The following is a 17236-nucleotide window of genomic DNA, read 5'->3' on the forward strand; positions in this document are numbered from 1 at the left end:
TCCATCATCACACTAGGCATGTCTTGATTTTTCTTCTCCCTATCCAAGTTCCCAGTGAATGGAGTTATAGAAAGGACTCAGGAACCTGGATGCCATCTATGATGTTACCGCAAAGATGGTAACAACCAGACAGTTGCTTTACTTCAGTTATACATTTACCATCTCCGTATTTGCTTGAACTCCAACAAGTGCATGAATGCACCTTAGTTTGGCTGCGTAATTTTTTCTGGGAAATGTTAGCCATCATGCGAGGAGAAGGGCATATCATATAGTGGTTCTCTGGGCACCATTCCCCTTTACTTCACATTCACTGCTGGTTTTCACTCACCAAGAGTATAATGTTGAGTAAGGAGAATCAGAAACATAGGGTGAAATACGGGCACTTCTCTGGTAGCTCAGCTGGTAAGGAATCTGCCTGCAATGCGGGAGACCTGGGTTCGATCCCTGGGTTGGGAAGATCCCCTGGAAGAGGGCATAGCAACCCACTCCAGTATTCTTGCCTTGAGAATCCCCATGGACAGAGGAGCCTGGCGGGCTACAGTCCATGCAGTTATAAAGAGTCTGATATGACTGAGTGACTAAGCATACAGCACAGCGACACTGAAGTGAGTATCCACCATAGGTCAGACACTGTGCTAGGCCCTTTCCACTTGGCATCTCATTAAATCTTCAGGACAGCTCACGAGGCAGACCTCATGTCATCCCTTAGATCTAATGTCCTGCAGCGTTGGTCTGCACAGGGTCATTGGAATAAGTGCCAGAACTGAGGTTCAAGCTCAGATTGATCTGGCTCCAAGCACATGCTCTTACCTTGAAACCAAGTGTCTTTGCAGCACCAGAAGTCTTGGCTGGGTGAGTTTGAGAGCACTCCTTCACTACTGATTCTATCTTCCCAAAGGTCTCTGGGATCTGTCTCTCTTCCTCCTGGACTCAAAATTCAGGCCTCACTACACTCCTTCTTGTTCCTCTCCTGCTGGATCAGACCTCAAAATCAATATCCATAGTCAGAGTGAATTTGTAGCTACTGGAAATAAAATTTGGTATTTGCAAATCTGGGTTTCCTCCCTGGCTCTCCTTTTGCTATCTGTGCCACCTCAGGTCAGTTGCTTAACCTCTTTATGCCTCAGTTTCCTCTTCTGTAAAATGGGTAGACTTACATGTTCCTCTGAGACTTGTTGTGAGGCTTGGATGAAAGCATGCATCATGTCCTTAGCTTAGAGCCCAAGCACACAGGCTTTTGTTCTTTGCATTGTATTGGGAAAAGATTAGGATTGTGATGAAAGGAAGATTCTAATAAAAGGAAAACTGGTCAGTTTTTGGAGGTAGTCTGGCTCTTCAATTGTGGATGGGCCATATTCAGGATTAAAGGTATAGTCTGAGTGTTGGCACTTAGGAAAGTGTAAACCCCTGCCTCAGGCCTAAGACCAGGGCAGAGTCACATCCTGGGTATGGGTTTGTTTGGCCCTTTCCATGCCTATTTTTAAAACTGACCTTTCTTTCCTCTTCTAATTCTTTCCAAGAACAGTAAGGCTGACTCCAGAATAATTAGGAAAACATTCCAAAGTTGACATAATGCCAATAATGGAAGTTATGAAATAACTTTAAATCCATTATAACAAAAACATGCACTAACAGCACATTATATTTTGAATACTTATAAATTGTCAGTAGTACTTTACAATTGTCTGGCTTTTGAGTGTCTGTCTGTATTGCCAGGCTTTAAGGATGAGCAGGGACTAAGAATAATTCATTCATTCTGTAGAATTCTCTGCAAAATTGATATGCTTGTCTATGAAGTGCCTGAGACTTCACATGCTTATTGAGGCTCTGTGACCTTGGTCAAGTCCTCTGAACTCTCTGGATCTTTGCTTCTTCAACTGGAAACTGAAAAGAACAACTCTGGCCTCTTTGATGTCATTAGAGAGCTGGGAAGGAGCAAACAAAATGCTGGACAGAGAAGTCTTTCAAAGCAACCTAAACGAATAGATAAGTGTCAAGGATTAATATGATGATACATGTATGTGTGTCTAAAGTGAGAATGAAAGAAAAAAAATAAGAAGCAAAACCAAAGAAGTCAAAAGGAGCAACTGTATTCCTTGCTTTGCCATTCATTAACTGAGTGATTGGAGGGGAGGCACTTAACTTCCACGGGTCTCAGTTTCCTCATCTGTAAGATAGGAATTATAGTAATAGCTGTTCTTCCTAGTATACAGAATTATTCTCAAATGGGACTGTGGGTGTAAAAATGTTACCTAAATAAGAAAAGGCCAACCACTTGTTACTTGTTATTAATATTAGAAGTAGTAATGCCTGGTGAAGTTGCAGTATTCTTCACAGGCATCCAACTAGTTTAGTCTTCTTTGGAAATGAAATCAGTCCGTTTAGATCCTAGGGCATGATCTGTTGGCTTCCACAGGCAGGGGTTGGATCCCATGAGTAGGAGACTGGCCTCTAGCATCACCCTGTTGGATTTAGATCTCACCTCTGTGACTAACAGGATGTGTGATTTTGAGTAAGCATTTAACCCTTCTTAACCCCAAGAGAAACTTGATTTCTCTATCTTACCTCATGGAGTTATGAGGACTAAACAATATAATACATGGAAAGCATTTACGTAGTACCCGGTAAACATAGATATTTATGGCTATCTTTATTCTTGGTGACACTCTGGCCTCATGATGCCTAATTTATAACATAGCTGTATATTTAATTTATCAAATAACATCCCAGAGTATATCTGATACTAGAGGGAATGATGCTGAAGCTGAAACTCCAGTACTTTGGCCACCTCATGTGAAGAGCTGACTCATTGGAAAATACTGATGCTGGGAGGGACTGGGGGCAGGAGGAGAAGGGGACGACAGAGGATGAGATGGCTGGATGGCATCACTGACTCAATAGACGTGAGTCTGAGTGAACTCTGGGAGTTGGTGATGGACAGGGAGGCCTGGTGTGCTGCGATTCATGGGGTCGCAGAGTTGGACATGACTGAGCGACTGAACTTGACTGAACTGAGAAAAATCTGAATGAACAAATGTTTGTATCTATAGTTAGATGGCTAGGCCTTTTGATTCCTACTAAAGCTGCTTGCTTTTACCCAGCTACCACAGCTGCCTAAATCACCATCCTGAGAAATCTGGAAAGAAAAATACTTGTTTACATCAAGACAGGAGGTGCTGGCAAACCCCACTGAGTCCCTGTCCATAGTTCCTGGGGGACCCATAGAAAACCTATTGCTATGCCTCACACCTTTTCTTGTCCCCAGTTACTCCCGTGACCTTCCTTTGCATTCTATCTGTTCTCTAGCAGGATAGGGGATACCCATGGAAGATCTACTCTCCTTCACTCTAAAGCCAGCAAACCAATCACATCGCAAGGCCTCTGATTCCTTTCTGTGAAGGAAATGTCTGGGTAGGGCAAGATTTCCACTCTGCTCCAGCTATTGTACTTCCAGGGTAGCTTCTAATACACCAGTGAGTAAGGAATGTCCTTAGGCAATAGATGAATGAGATGAGTGAGGAGCTAAATTAAGTAATGATATCGTTAGGTAGTAAGTTAGTGCACAGAGACACATGGAGGTGATAACGTGTACAGAACAAGGGTGAATAAACATGGGTAAATGAGGCATAAAGCTCTGCACCAGAGGCTGAAAAACAAGTCAACTTAAAAAAAGCTGTTCCAGGCAGAGTGAAGAATCATGGGAACTTAGAAACCAGGGCAATGGAATCCATAGGGCAGCAGTTCTTAAACTGGAGTGTGCACCAAAATCACTTGGAGGGCTTGTCAAAATGCAGATTGCTGCCCACCCACCCCCACCAGAGTTTCTGGTTCAGTTTCTGGAGTGGGATGGAGAATTTACACTTCTAACTAGTTCCTAGGTGATGCAGGGAGCACACTTCGAGAAGCACCTCGAAGGGAATCTGAAAAGACTTGCTGCCAGGAGAGTTCCTGCTCAGAACTAAGTGAGGTTCAAAGAACCCCTTGTGGCCTGCGGAGACAGGGGTGTCCAAGGGGACCCCCTGGGCTTTCTGTTCCTGTGCTTCCTGCACCACAACAAATTGGGTGGATTCTTGTTCTGGGGCTGTGATTTGCGCATACTGGCTGACCAGGGGAATCGATAAGACACCCTCACCTGCGTGACCCTCCTTTAGGCAAGCTTCGACCGGTTGAGAGGAAATGTTCTCTGCCGGCTCTCAAAGGAGTGGGGAGGGTAGCATCTCAGAGTTGTTTGCTCTTTCCAGCCTCTCACAGGTAATAACCGGTCCCTAGAAGATAAGACTAAGGAGCCGCGTCCTGCCACCCATTCCTCCTGGGGTCCAGTTCGGAAAGTGGGCGCTCAGGGCGAGGGGAGACCTACCGAGCGAAGGTGGGCTTCAGGGATGGGATTTGGGCTGCCGCCCCCCGCAGAGTCCCGGGATCGGAGCCAGCGGAGATGCTGAAACGAGTCGCGACTTCCTCCTCTGGCGGTCGGCAGTGGGGGGCGCACCAAGACAGCAGTTCAGGAGCTGCGCTTTGTCACCGCGGTGGCCAGGGGAGGGAGCGGAAGAGGGCGCAGAATAAGAAGGGTCAAGGGGACAGGACGGGGCGGTTGACCGGCTCTCCGGCCGGACAGGGACGTTCAAAGGGCTGCGGGCCACACTTCGCACGGCCCTGCGGGGGAAAGGAAAGGACTGAGATTCCAGGCCTGGGCCCAGACTGCGCGGGCACTCCTATGCTGGGCCTTTGACACCTTGTTCTCCGCGGCGACATTCCTCCTGCTCTTCCTCCACTACAACAAACCCTTGTTAGCCTGTACCCCACCTACGAAACTCAGCGCTGCGGGGAAGTGGGTACCCTCACTGGCTCGCTAAAAGGTTTCTGAGCCGGGAACACACAGTACCTCCACGTCGCGGCGCCCTCCGGGCCTGCGGGTTCTTAGCCAACCTTTTCACTATGCGCCGCTCCTCTGAGACTTACGGTAACAGCTGAAGCTGGCTCCAGCTCCTTGCTCACCCTCTGCAGTGGCGGAAGCAGCATCCATACATCCAGCCTGAGGAGGATGGCCGCTGCCGGGTCTTTCAGTCTTACCCGAGGCACTGCAGTGATTTATCTGCGGTGTCAGGGGACGTAGTCCTCGGCCCTGGGGGCTCAGTGTTAACCTCACAAACAGAATCTGACGTTTGAAGGCTGGACGACTTGGGTTAAAATCCCAGCTCCGGCCACTTCCCAGCTGAGTAATCCTGGGCTAGTTACTCAACCTCTCTGAGATTCAGTTTTCCCTCTGCACATCCGGAGGAACTGTACCCCATCGGGACTCCCTAAAGCTCAGTTGGAGGAAGGGGCTAGCCCGGATAGGGAGGGGCTCTATAAAACTCAGTCCCCGTAACTTCTCACACAAAGGTTTTTCCATTTCGGAGGGAGCGGCTTAGCTGACCCAACTGGTTGGACTTCCTCGCGTGCCGGCGGTTCCCCACCCCTCACCCGGGAGACCGGCTCCTCTGTTCGCATTCCGGCGCCACCGCGTCTCCTGGCCTGGAGAAGCCGAGAAGGCGGAGAGGAAGGGTCTGCGGCCTCCTCCTTGTCCTGGGAACCGGGAGAGACACGCGGTCAGTGAGCATACAGAAACGGAGACTCAGGGAGACCCGCAACGGGAGAGAGCGTTTAGGGCATTCAAGGCTAGTTAAATCGTAGAAGACAGATCCCACTGGGTAATGACGCCACCAAGATAGGGTTCCTCCGGCTGGACCACCCAGATGGGTGCCTCAGTAGGCGGGCTCCCTCTACCAGCACCAGGGTGAGGGGTGGGTATGTTCCACTGCGGGGAGGAGGGGAGCTGTCAGGCTCTTCTGGCCTTTGGATAGTCCAGAAAGTTTGGAAACAGTTTGTGCCCAGTCAAAATTTATTAAAAACAAAACGGAAGGATTACTATCCCCTCCGTCCTCCTCCCCAGGAGGGAAAGCAACCCATAATGGACTCCATAATAACCGTCCAGTTCCTTGCATTGTGGCTCACCCTTATCCCAAGGGAAGGTCAGCCCAAATGAAGTCCTGCCCAGAAGCAATAGACCCACCATTCTCTCCACCCAGATGCCACCTCCCAGGTCTGGTTTTGAATGGAGGCCTGTGCAGAGCCTGGAGGATGTGTGGGCAGACTGAGCCAGTCCCTAAGGTTTTGGCCCTTGGGACAATCAATGCTGGAAGACAGTTTGACAGAAGTAGCTGCCATTTAAGGGAAAACATCTGGTAAAGCCATAACTCCTTATCAGAGGATTAGGCAATTGTGTCTGAAGTTTGGTGGCTCTATTTGGGTTGTACAGGGCATGGGAAACTGAAGGCTAACTTCAGTGTCTCTGTGCATTTTTCTGGAGAGTTTTGCCAGATACGTGGAGGCCATAATGCCCTAGATGTTAAAACTGGCTGGGTAAGCCTGATGAGTTTTGCTCCTTTTCAGATAGTTGGTCAGGGCCTCAGTGGATTGTGATGGTCAGAGAAACCAGACTTTGTCTCTCAGGGTCTCCAGAATCACCTGCTGCAATTACATTCTTAGTTGGAATTCAGGCCCTGAAGACTCTTCCCACCTGCAGTTAGTCTCTCTTACCCCATACCATGAAGGGTGGCTCCAGCGTCTCTGTAGGTCATGCATAATCCCCACTCAGCCTCTGATTCCTATCTTAAAAGAAGAAAGGAATTTCCTCTTTTTTCTTCTTTTCTTAAAAGAAGAAGAGCCCTTCTCTAGAACAAGTTTCCAGATGACTTTGGGCCATTTTGTTCCTTACTTTTCTTCTTCATGCCTAAGATGAGTGTGTTAGATGTTAGTTGCCTACACCTCTCTCCCTGCTCCCCCACCTCCCGTACCCCAACACACATTTTTCCTAGCCCCTGTGAATTCATCTTGGCAAAAGTCCACAAGTGGAGGTTTTGGAAGGAAAAGCTCAGAATATGATGCCTGGCACTTTCTAATAGCTCCAGTTTTTGTGAGTGTGGTCCTGAAGTTAGAGGGATGGGAGATGAGTCATTTATATATGAGCCTCCTCTCTGTGCTTCAGAAAGTAGGAGTGATTCACAAGATCTTCCTTAATTTTGTTGTGACGATGAAAAGAGCTAATACAGGTGAAATGCTACAACAGTGACTGCTTTTATCATGTGGGATTTCTAGACTTCCACATGCAGTTTCTCTTTGCCCTCCTGGGAAATTATGGAGAAGCAGGATAAGGACAGTTTAGATATGTGGGTCTTTGAGCCTCCTGATTCTGAGAGCAGGTGGTGGATAACCTCTCTGAGGCCTCTAAACCCAGCTTGACCCCAGAAAAGGGTGGGAGGTTGTGGAAGCTGCCTTATGGAGTGTTAAGGCACTGTCAGATGTTGTTATCCCTGCTTGGGGATAAGGGACAAGGGAGGGACAAGGACTTGGAAGGAGCACTAGTCCAGGGCCCAGTGTTCAGCCAGGCCCTGGCCATGAGTCAAGACCACTGGTCACCCTATCTGTGTGGGAGAAAAGGCACTGCTGCTTGCTTTTAAAGGTGTAAGAGTCAAGGAGAAATGGGCATCAAAGCACTTTGTAATGAAAGCAAATTTCAGGACAGTAATGGTGAAACAACCCCCCCACCCCATACCATCTGTACTAGGATAGGGGAGGGGGCCTTTGGGTGCTTGGGTGTTGGAGAACTGTGACAAAAACATGGGCCCTTCCAGCTGGTAGCTTCAAGAAGAAGCAAGCCTTGGGCTTGGGAAGGTCCTCCAGCTCCTGGATGGTTAGGTGGTGGGTATAGGTTGTAGGCTGTCCAGAGCTTGGATGCCACTGGGCTCAAGCCTATAGGAGCCAAGGGCTGACAGGTGTGGAAGCAAGAGTGACTGCGGAACTGGTTGGCTCCAAGAACATGAGGAGCAGGTGTCATGGGCCAGGCGAAAATATCTGAAAACATCCAGTTTCCTGTCCTGGGTGCCTGGCCGTTGGCTCCAGGAGTAGAGAGAGAAGGGGGTGCTTGCTCAGAGTTCCAGAAGCCACAGGTTCTGCCTGCCTGAAGGAAAAACTGTTTTGTGGCGCCTACTGCTGGCTCAGGACCACCAGCCCCCTCTGCAGGGTGGGCAATGGTGGGGTGGGGGGGAAGTGGGCAGGGCATGATCTGCCTCCTCACTCCCCAGAAAGGCCGACCGCTGGGCTTCTGAGATCCAGTTGACCTTGCTCCCTGAGGAGCACACCTTGCAGTGCCTCTGTGTTCTGGGTCCGGCAGCTGCCAGGGAGGAGATGGAGACCGACCGCCAAAAGTCTCCTCACCTCCCGTTATTACCGCAGTGGAGACTCCACGGCGCGGGGAAACTTCGATGGCCACAGCTGGCTTGGAAGGTGACCGAGGGCCCCAGATCACTGCTGCGGCAGACCAGCGACGCCGACTGTTTAAAGGGAAGCTCCCTTTGCTATGACATTTCACCAAAGTGAGAAGCAAAAATATTTTCTTGATTAAAATTTTGCCCACACCGAGGTAGCCAAATCAGCTCCCGAACCCTATTCCTCTTCCCACGTCTCCTCGTCCCTTCCTTTCGGCCGGAACGCGTGCCTGCTGCCAGGAGGCCCAGCATCCAGCTGGATAAGGTACTCAGGGCCTCAGACTATCGCTCCGAGCGGGTCTGCTGGCCACTGAGGCGTTCCCTACCCCCGTGCCTCAGCTCTCCGGAGCCGGGGTTTCTCGGGAAGCGAAGAGGCTCCTGCGGATCGGCGCGTCTGGTGGCCCTGGCCCAGCTTCCGATTCCATTTAACACAACCCGCGCATCTTATCTCCGCGTCGCCTCCCCGGGGTTCCCACCCACCCCCTGCCCAACCCAGCCCGGCGGAAGCGGGGCCGCGAGCGTTTGAAGTTCGGAGAATTTCAATCCCAGAGGAGCCGGCTGGACCTAAACCCCCGCCCTAGCGGGGGAGGGGACAGCAGGCCCGCAGACAGGAGGGGTTGTCCCTCCCGCCGCGGGAGGTGAGAAGCGGTGGGGGCCCGGGCTGGACCCCACTTAGGCTGCTATCACCCCCTCTTTTATGGGGTCGCCCAGGCCTCGCGACGCGTTTTACTCTCTCTGTGAATTTACCTTTCTTCTGCCGCATAGGGAATAACCTCCATGATAAAGTGATAACCACACTATTAAAGTGCCTCCCCGTAAGCCAAAAACAAACACTCCCTCCCAACACCCCCCCCCCAGAAAACCCCAACTAGAAACAGTGCTCTTATCGAGCCTCCTGTTTTCTTCTTCTTCCTGTTAAAAATTAGACCTCTCTTCATCTGATATTAATGAAAGATGCTTTTGGAAGAAGTGATATTTAGCTTAAAAAGGAAAAAAAAATTTCTCCTGCCACCGAGGTAGGTTAGGCGCCTAAATTAGATAGGGAAAATTGAGATATTTTCAAACAGTGGAGGCAGGAGTCAGGAGAGGGATGAAGGCGTCCCTGAAGCTTCAGATCCGAAGCCCAGAAGAGGCAGCCCCCTCCGGGAGAGGCTGAGCCCGGGGCTAAAGCCTCCTTCCTCCCGGGACGCCAGGGTAAGTCCGGCTCGGACGGGCCGGGCCCAGGAAAGAGACGCAAGTGGCACCTCTAGATCTCTCAATCCTACTCCGCTTTCATCTCACAAGGAAAACCCGGAGGAAAAGAGGATCAAACGCAGAGCACTCCCATTGAATGCAAAGCTGGGGGCGGGGCGGGCGGCCAGGAGTCCCTCTGAGGACCCGGCCTCTCCGAGGTGAGCGCAGCGGGGGGGCTGCTGTGAGTTGGCCGAGGGCTGCGGAGGAGAGAGGAAGGGGAGGCGGGGAGCGCTCCAGGCCCAGGGCTGGAAGGGCCCAGAAGAAGGTGAAGGATAGTGGCAGATCTAACGCAGACGCTGGTGGCTCTGCTTTGACAGGAAGGAAGGAGCAAGCCAGGTGTTCCCTCAGGCTCTGCCTACCAGCTAGCTAGAGAGGACAGGGCACCATGAAATCCTAGGACAACTCTCTGCCAGGGCAAAAGGCTCTCGACTCTGACCCAGATCATTCTTCTCAACTTTGAAATATTCTCCAGGACTTTGGGGCCGGCAGTGCTCAGCACCTGGTGACTTTGGGAGTCCTGGGCATTGGAAATGTTTATGTGAACCTTCCCTTCCAGTTCCCCCTGCACACTCGACCCCAAGGGGAGGTTTCTTATCAAGTGTGTGTGGGGGGGGGCATGTGGAAGGCAGAACTTGAGAAGGGAGCTTCTGTCTTTGCTCGTTTCCATCACCTCTGGAAGCCCACAGATAGGAAGACTGAGGCAGGGGGAAAGAGGGAGAAGAGTTGAGAAAAAAAGGAGGAAGAGAGGAAAAAAAAGATAAAGTTAAAAATACTTAGTGATAGACAGACTTTTCTTTAGAATTTCAGAAGTTGGGGCTTTGTCTTGGAACGTACAGAAGGAGGAGGGGCAAAGCAGTCTTTTGCAGCCATCAGCTTAGTGCTAGAAGCCTCTAGGAAGGGGCAGAGAAAGTCTAGTGGGAGCGGTTGCAGGGCAAAGAAGGGGCCTGCCTTCTAGCCTCAGCAAAATGAAGAGAGACCCAGCCTGCCTACCTAGCCCCAACACATTCAAAACTGGCAAGGGGGCAGTTTCCTAATGGGTTCCACCTCCCCTGGAAGCAGACCTGAGAGGGAGCCTGTGGCTATTCCCAAAGACATTCGGCACTACTCACACACCCCCAGCCCTGCCCTGGAGGTCCCCCTCTGTCTTCTACGACTGATGAGAACTCCAGTTACTTGTACTTTCATGGCATTTTCGATGCCTTCTCTCTCTTCGATCCCAATGCCACCCACTTTTGGAGCAGGGGACCAAAACCCTGGGGTAGGGCACTAAGGAGAACCCCTTTAGACAACCCTCAATGAACCCCAATGCCGCGTGCTGGTCTTTCTTGACCCCTGAGCCAAATCTCCGGGTAAGAACAGCACCTTCTCCCAGCTAGGAGCCTTTGCCGCTGCCTCTGTGGGAGCCCCATTTGCCAGAGCTTCTTAACTCCCAAAAAAACCTGTTTCGGGGGAATTCGTTGACTCTGAACGAATACATTAAAATACGGGCAAGAAAAGAAACAAGGCCACCCTTAGAACCTCTCCCCCACTCTACATACCTGAAGTGCAGGCGAGGCCCCAGCAAATGGGAGATTTCTTCCTTGAATAGCCATCTGGAGGTCAAGCCCGGCTGTGGAAAGCTTATGGTCACCTAGATGGGGAGAGGGGCGATGGGAAAAAAAAAAAGCGAACATTTGGAGTCAGCAGCCAAAGCTGTCTTTAAAGAAAAATATTAAGACATTTATCTCTTGCCCCTTGGGGAAGAAAAATGGCAAAGTTCTCTTTTGGTTCCTAGGAGGAAGGAAATAGCTGGGGGTAGGGGCTAGGAGGAGGAGGGAGGAAAGCAGACCCCAGGCTCAAGCTGTCCAGACAGCTTGCGGGGGAGGGAATATGCTTTTCGGTAGCTTGTTAATGAAAAAAAAAAAAAAAAAAAAAAAGACTTAGGAGCCGCGGCGCGGTTAGCTCACCAGGGACAGACAGTTGTAATAGTAAGAGAAGCGAGGCTTGTGAATCGGCCTTCACAGTTCTAAAATGCAGTTATGGATTCTCTCATCAGTGTTAGAACAAGGCACCAAGTTAAGAAAACAAAAGCCCAAACAAACAAAAAAATTTATATATATCAAAAGCGTATTCAATTACGGAGTCCCGCAACCCCTCCGGAACTCGCCGCGTTAAGCTCCCTTTTCTTCCTGCGGAATTCCATTTGCATCCCCTGTGCCTGGGTGTCTCCCTCTCTCAGTGTGTGTGTCTCTCTGTTTTCACACTCTCCTCCCCATTCGAGCGAGGCCCACACCTGGCGCATCACTGCCGAGCCATTAGCTGCGGGTCTCCTTTCATCTTCGCTGTGGCAGACGTTTCTATTTATCCACTTGCGCTCACCGAGTGGCGTCACCAGCGGTACTGTAATGACGACTGCAGCAGGAGGATGACAGCTTAGAAAGAAGAGGGCAATGGGGCTTCCTCCCAGAGGCGGTGCGGCACAGAGGAGCGCTCGCATCACAAGGTGACCCCAGCTCCCCACCGCCACCGCCGCCGTCACCGTCGACACCGCGTTCCGGCCGCTCCGCGCCCGCCCAGTCGCCTGGCCTCTTTCTCCCTCCCGCAGCCAAGATCTGTCGGACCGCTGGGGACCCAGGGAGCCGGGGGGCTAGGAGCTCACTTGGGGCTTTCCCCCTCCCCCCTCCGAGAGTCCGGGATGGAGAGCCGAAAGGACATGGTTATGTTTCTGGATGGGGGTCAGCTTGGCACTCTGGTTGGCAAGAGGGTCTCCAATTTGTCCGAAGCCGTGGGCAGCCCGCTGCCCGAACCGCCCGAGAAGATGGTGCCCCGTGGTTGCCTGAGCCCCCGGGCCGGTCCTCCGGCCGCCCGGGAGCGCGGCGGGGGAGGCCTGGAGGAGGAGCCGGTCGACGGACTAGCAGGCAGCGCTGCGGGGCCGGGCGCCGAGTCGCGGGCAGCCGGGGCCGCGGTGCTCGGCCCCGGACCTCCGGCTGCCTCCGCCGACAGTCTCTCTGGCCAGGGGCAACCCAGCAGCTCAGACACCGAGTCGGATTTCTATGAAGAAATCGAGGTGAGCTGCACCCCGGACTGCGCCACGGGGAACGCCGAATACCAGCACAGCAAAGGTAGCCACCGCGCCCCTTCTCTCCCCCGGCCTCCCACCGCGCCCACCTTCCACTTCAGCTCTAGAGGAGAGGAAGACACTCCTTTACCCCAGGGCGGGGTGGCTGGGGGAACCCACCTGAACAACTCATCCCCCGCTATCTGCGCCCTGGCGGGGGTCTCCTTCTCTGCTCTGGCATTGGCGGGACTGAGGGTGACAGCTGTGCTTTGGGGGAAGGAAGGAGACGCAAGCCCTGGGCTTGAGGGGGATTCAGAGTACACCCCAACCCCCCAGAGCTTTGTGGCACTGCTTCAGCTGCGCGGGGAAGACACTTTCTCCCGGCGTGGGCGAGATCAAACGAGGGTCCAGGCAGTTTGTGGCTAGCAGGGTGTAGGGCTCATCCAGGCGCGGAAGCGGAGTCCATAAAGGACCGTAAAATAGCGACCGACTAGGGCCGACCGGCTGCTGCGGCCCTCCGACCAGTTTGCACGTCGGTCAGAGGTCCAAATTACCTTGTCACTTCCCGGGCTCGGTGGCGCCAGGTCGGAAATGGTCCCAATGGTCTAATTGCCTTTGGTCTCCGGCTGCATTTGAAAAGGCAGTGCTCTGGCCCTCCCCCCATTCACCTTTCCTTCCTAGTCGCACTCCTCCACCCAAAGGAAAAGAGCGGCAGGGGGCAGGAGCCCCACCCTTCCCTGGGTTTCAGCTCAAATTGTGTGTGTGGGGGGGGTGGGTTGTGTGTCACTGTTGTAACTGGAGAACCCCTCCCTGACCAGGGGCTAGTGAGGAGGTGGGGTGAATGATCAGGAAGGGAGACTCCCTGAGAGGGGTGGAAAGCTAGGAGGAAGAGCCCACCAGCAGACACTCCTCCACAAAGCTGTGCGGATGGGTGAGAAGACCCTGGTGTGGAAGAAAACCCACCCCCTCTCCTTGGCAGCCAACACCTTGCTGAGAACCCACATCCACCCATTGCCATCTAACCCACTCAATCCAGACTAACCACAGCATACCCTCAGAGTAACGCATACTCCATTCATATATAGTCAGGCAACAGGACACTCATACACACACTCCTGGGTCATTCCCACAGCACACGCAGCCTAGTGTACATTCCCACACCTGCACCAGCCATCTGGCACACAAAGCAAGGAAACTGAGTCCCTGCGCAACACCCAACAATGCACCAGGACCCAAGTTCACAACACTCCAGCACAAAGGGGTGTCTCAACTCACTTGACTGTCAGATATGCGTATCCTTGCCCACTCCTGTCAGCTGTGGGCAGAAAGTTCAGAGTGGCTGCATCTATCCTGTGCCCCTAGGCAGGTGGCCAGGGCGCCTGGGGCTTTTGCACCCAGCAGGCCTAACACAGCAGCCCGGCCAGGCCTAATGGCTGCTATGTACTCATCTGAATGGTGAGCCTCTGCCCTCCATTCCTGGGTTCTCAAAGTCCCTGCCACCCTAGCAGAGGTAGAGTCTGGGGCTACTGAGAAGCGGAGGGAAGTCCCTTTCCCTCACCCCCTCCACACATATCAACCAGGACCTACAGCCCCTTATCAACAGCGTCTGTATCTGTTGTGTGTTCTGTGTGTGCCTATACTCTGGGCTCCCTGAACAGGGCCTGGCTCTGAGGCTCTGGCCAGCAGTCCCAATGGCAGCAGCGAGACCCCCAAAAGCAATGGCAGCGGTGGCTCCCAGGGCACCCTGGCCTGCAGTGCTAGTGACCAGATGCGACGGTACCGTACTGCCTTCACCCGGGAGCAGATTGCACGACTGGAGAAGGAATTCTACAGGGAGAACTATGTATCCAGGCCTCGGAGATGTGAGCTGGCGGCTGCCCTAAACCTGCCGGAAACCACAATCAAGGTATGAGCCACAGGGAGGAGGCGGAGGGGTGCACTCCCTCAGGAGGAAGTAGATACCACCTTCCCACTTCCTAAATCATGAACCAGGAAGTAAGGCCTGGAGTCTCTTTACAGGGCAGCTAGGCTGGGAGTGTCTAAGCCTGGTGCAGGAGCCAGGTGCATGCAGATTTGCCCCTAGGGGAGACTCTCTTTCGTGGCCAAATAAACAGCGGGGATGAAGTGCCTGGGCAGGTGACAAAGAAGTGCTTCCAGGGAGAGCCTCAGGAATGGGACGTATTTTGAGGGGATCTCTGCCTGCTGCCTCAGACCGGTGGAGTTCTTAGTTGCCCCACTACTTTCCCACCCACACTGCGTTCGGGCGTCCTGGCAGCGCGGGCTGAGGGGAGGAGGGAGAGAACCTGTATGGGAGGGATTCCAGATCCAAGGGGGTGGTGGTGGGATCAGCCCGCCCCCAGAGGAGCTCCTCTTCGGCTCTTCCCTGTGCTACCCGCACCTTCGCCCGCGGTGGGACGGCACTTATGGGTTCTGCGCACCGGGCCGGGCGGCCGCCGAATCCGCTCCTCTCCTCCTCGCCCGCCAGGTGTGGTTCCAGAACAGGCGCATGAAGGACAAGCGGCAGCGGCTAGCCATGACGTGGCCGCACCCGGCCGACCCCGCCTTCTACACGTACATGATGAGCCACGCGGCGGCCGCGGGCGGCCTGCCCTACCCCTTCCCGTCGCACCTGCCCTTGCCCTACTACTCGCCGGTGGGTCTGGGCGCCGCGTCCGCCGCGTCCGCCGCCGCCTCGCCTTTCAGCGGCCCGCTGCGTCCGCTCGACACCTTCCGCGTGCTCTCGCAGCCCTACCCGCGGCCCGAACTGCTGTGCGCCTTCCGCCACCCGCCGCTCTACCCGGGCCCGGCGCACGGACTGGGCACCGCGGCCGGCGGCCCCTGCTCCTGCCTCGCCTGCCACGGCGGCCCGGCCAACGGGCTGGCGCCCCGCGCCGCCGCCGCCGCCGCCGCCGCCTCGGACTTCACCTGTGCCTCCACCTCCCGCTCGGACTCCTTCCTCACCTTCGCGCCGTCGGTGCTCAGCAAGGCCTCCTCGGTGGCGCTGGACCAGAGGGAGGAGGTGCCCCTTACCAGATAAGGGGCCGCCCGCGGGCAGCCGGCTCCAGGACGCCCGTGGGGACCCCTCGGGGACTCAGACAGCATCCCTCCCCGCCCCAGGGGCACCGAGGGGAAAGAAGAGGGCCGCCGAGGACCAGCGGGACTTGGTTTCGAGCATCGAGCATCGAAATGCCTGGGAAGGAGTCCTGGCTGGCGCGTTTGGGGAGCAGGAGTGGGGTTGGGGAGGCCGAGCCTGAAAGACCTTCCTCTGGGTCGGCCCCTCTTTGCATTCTTCACCCGACCCACTGCCCTGATCTGGGCTTGAAGCCGTGGCTCCAAAGCTTAACAAACTTAGCAGCAACAGCAACCAATATCAAGCCCCTTAGCCCCCAACCCCCAACCCTTTTCTCACCTGGACCCCTCCCCCTTGCAAAGGCCAAGCCCATGCGATGGAAAGGGAAATTGCTGTCTCTCTGAACAAAATGCTGTGTATGCAGAGCAGGTAGAGATTAATCTTTGCCAGCTTTTCCAAGGCATGGCAAGGGGCTTGTGGATGACAATGCACCAGCCATCTAGGGGAGAGAGGGAAATGATTTACTACTCTCCCAAAGAAGCAGGGGGTTCTCTGGCCCCCCTGGAGCCTCAGTTGCAGGATATTTTCTGATTCTGGCATCTACCAGCACCTGATCTCTTTGCTCTCTCCTGGCTTCTTCTCCACTTGTAACTTCATCTCCACCCTCACTTTTTGTGTCCTGTGGGCAGGGAAGCTGCAGATACCCTTGGGTCCCATGGCAACTTCTCCCAATCCTCTTCTCCTTGGGCCCAGCACACACCCTGATTAGCAAGTGATGTGTGTGAGGAGGGTTTTTGAATGTTGAATGTATAATAATGATTACCATGCCGCTGGCTGGCCATGGAGCCCAGAGCGGAGCTGTTAACAAGGCGCCCAGGGAAGAGCTTAGGGAGCAGGAACCTCATCTCCCTCCCTCCATATCTGGTGGCAAATTAGCGGCTATTTCCAGCCTTTTTCTTTCATTCACTAGGAGCTTTCTGGCCCTTCTCTTTGCATTTGGCATTTCACACCCATCTGCCTCCCAAGCTGCCAAGGGGCTTGACTTTTAGAATACTAGTGGGAGCCTTCTGCTGCTTCTGGGGACTTTGTCTCTCCCCTCCTCCAGGGCTTGTTTGGGAACCACTCCCAAATTCTCACATCTGTAGTCATTCTTGCAGCCAGTTTTTGAGGGATAGGAGAACTTATACCCCCACAAAGGCAAGTTTCACTCTGAATGGGAGGGAGTGGTTCTTCCTGTAGGGACTGAGTTTGATTTGGTTTTCCTTTGAAGCCCAAAGAATTTGCTGTTAGAATTTGTTGACCATATTGCAATAAAGCTGGATATGATTCTCACTTTAGCATTTTAAATTTTTTGGTAGCAGGCAGTTTGTTAACTCCTTTTGAATTACTAGTTCAACTATATCCTTGGGTAGGGGAGGAGTCAAAAGAGGGACACACAGTCTCCCAAGCCCCCATTTGGCATTGGCAGTCTCTAAATGGGCATTTCACAGAGATGGAGAAGGAGGAGCTGCTGTGGGGTGCATATTTCCTTAATTTTGTGCACACTAGGAGACTTGGCTCAACTGGTCCAGCAGAGCGCTGAGCCCATCGGGG

The 17236-nt window shown here is 53.4% G+C and overlaps 1 protein-coding gene across 2 annotated transcripts; it reads left to right on the plus strand.

Moving 5' to 3' along the window:
- Nucleotides 11879–15797, plus strand: EVX1 (even-skipped homeobox 1). Of its 2 annotated transcripts, none has more exons than XM_018047523.1 (3): nucleotides 11879–12582; nucleotides 14232–14479; nucleotides 15059–15610. In XM_018047523.1, the coding sequence occupies exons 2-3, from the start codon at nucleotides 14342–14344 to the stop codon at nucleotides 15608–15610; spliced, it is 690 nt and encodes a 229-aa protein (XP_017903012.1). In that variant the 5' UTR covers nucleotides 11879–12582; nucleotides 14232–14341. The 2 variants fall into 2 exon arrangements, with proteins under 2 accessions (XP_017903012.1, XP_017903011.1); XM_018047522.1 differs by having other exon boundaries at nucleotides 11987–12637; nucleotides 15059–15797.

The sequence above is a fragment of the Capra hircus genome, chromosome 4, assembly GCF_001704415.2.
Source record: "Capra hircus breed San Clemente chromosome 4, ASM170441v1, whole genome shotgun sequence".
Lineage (NCBI taxonomy): Eukaryota > Metazoa > Chordata > Mammalia > Artiodactyla > Bovidae > Capra > Capra hircus.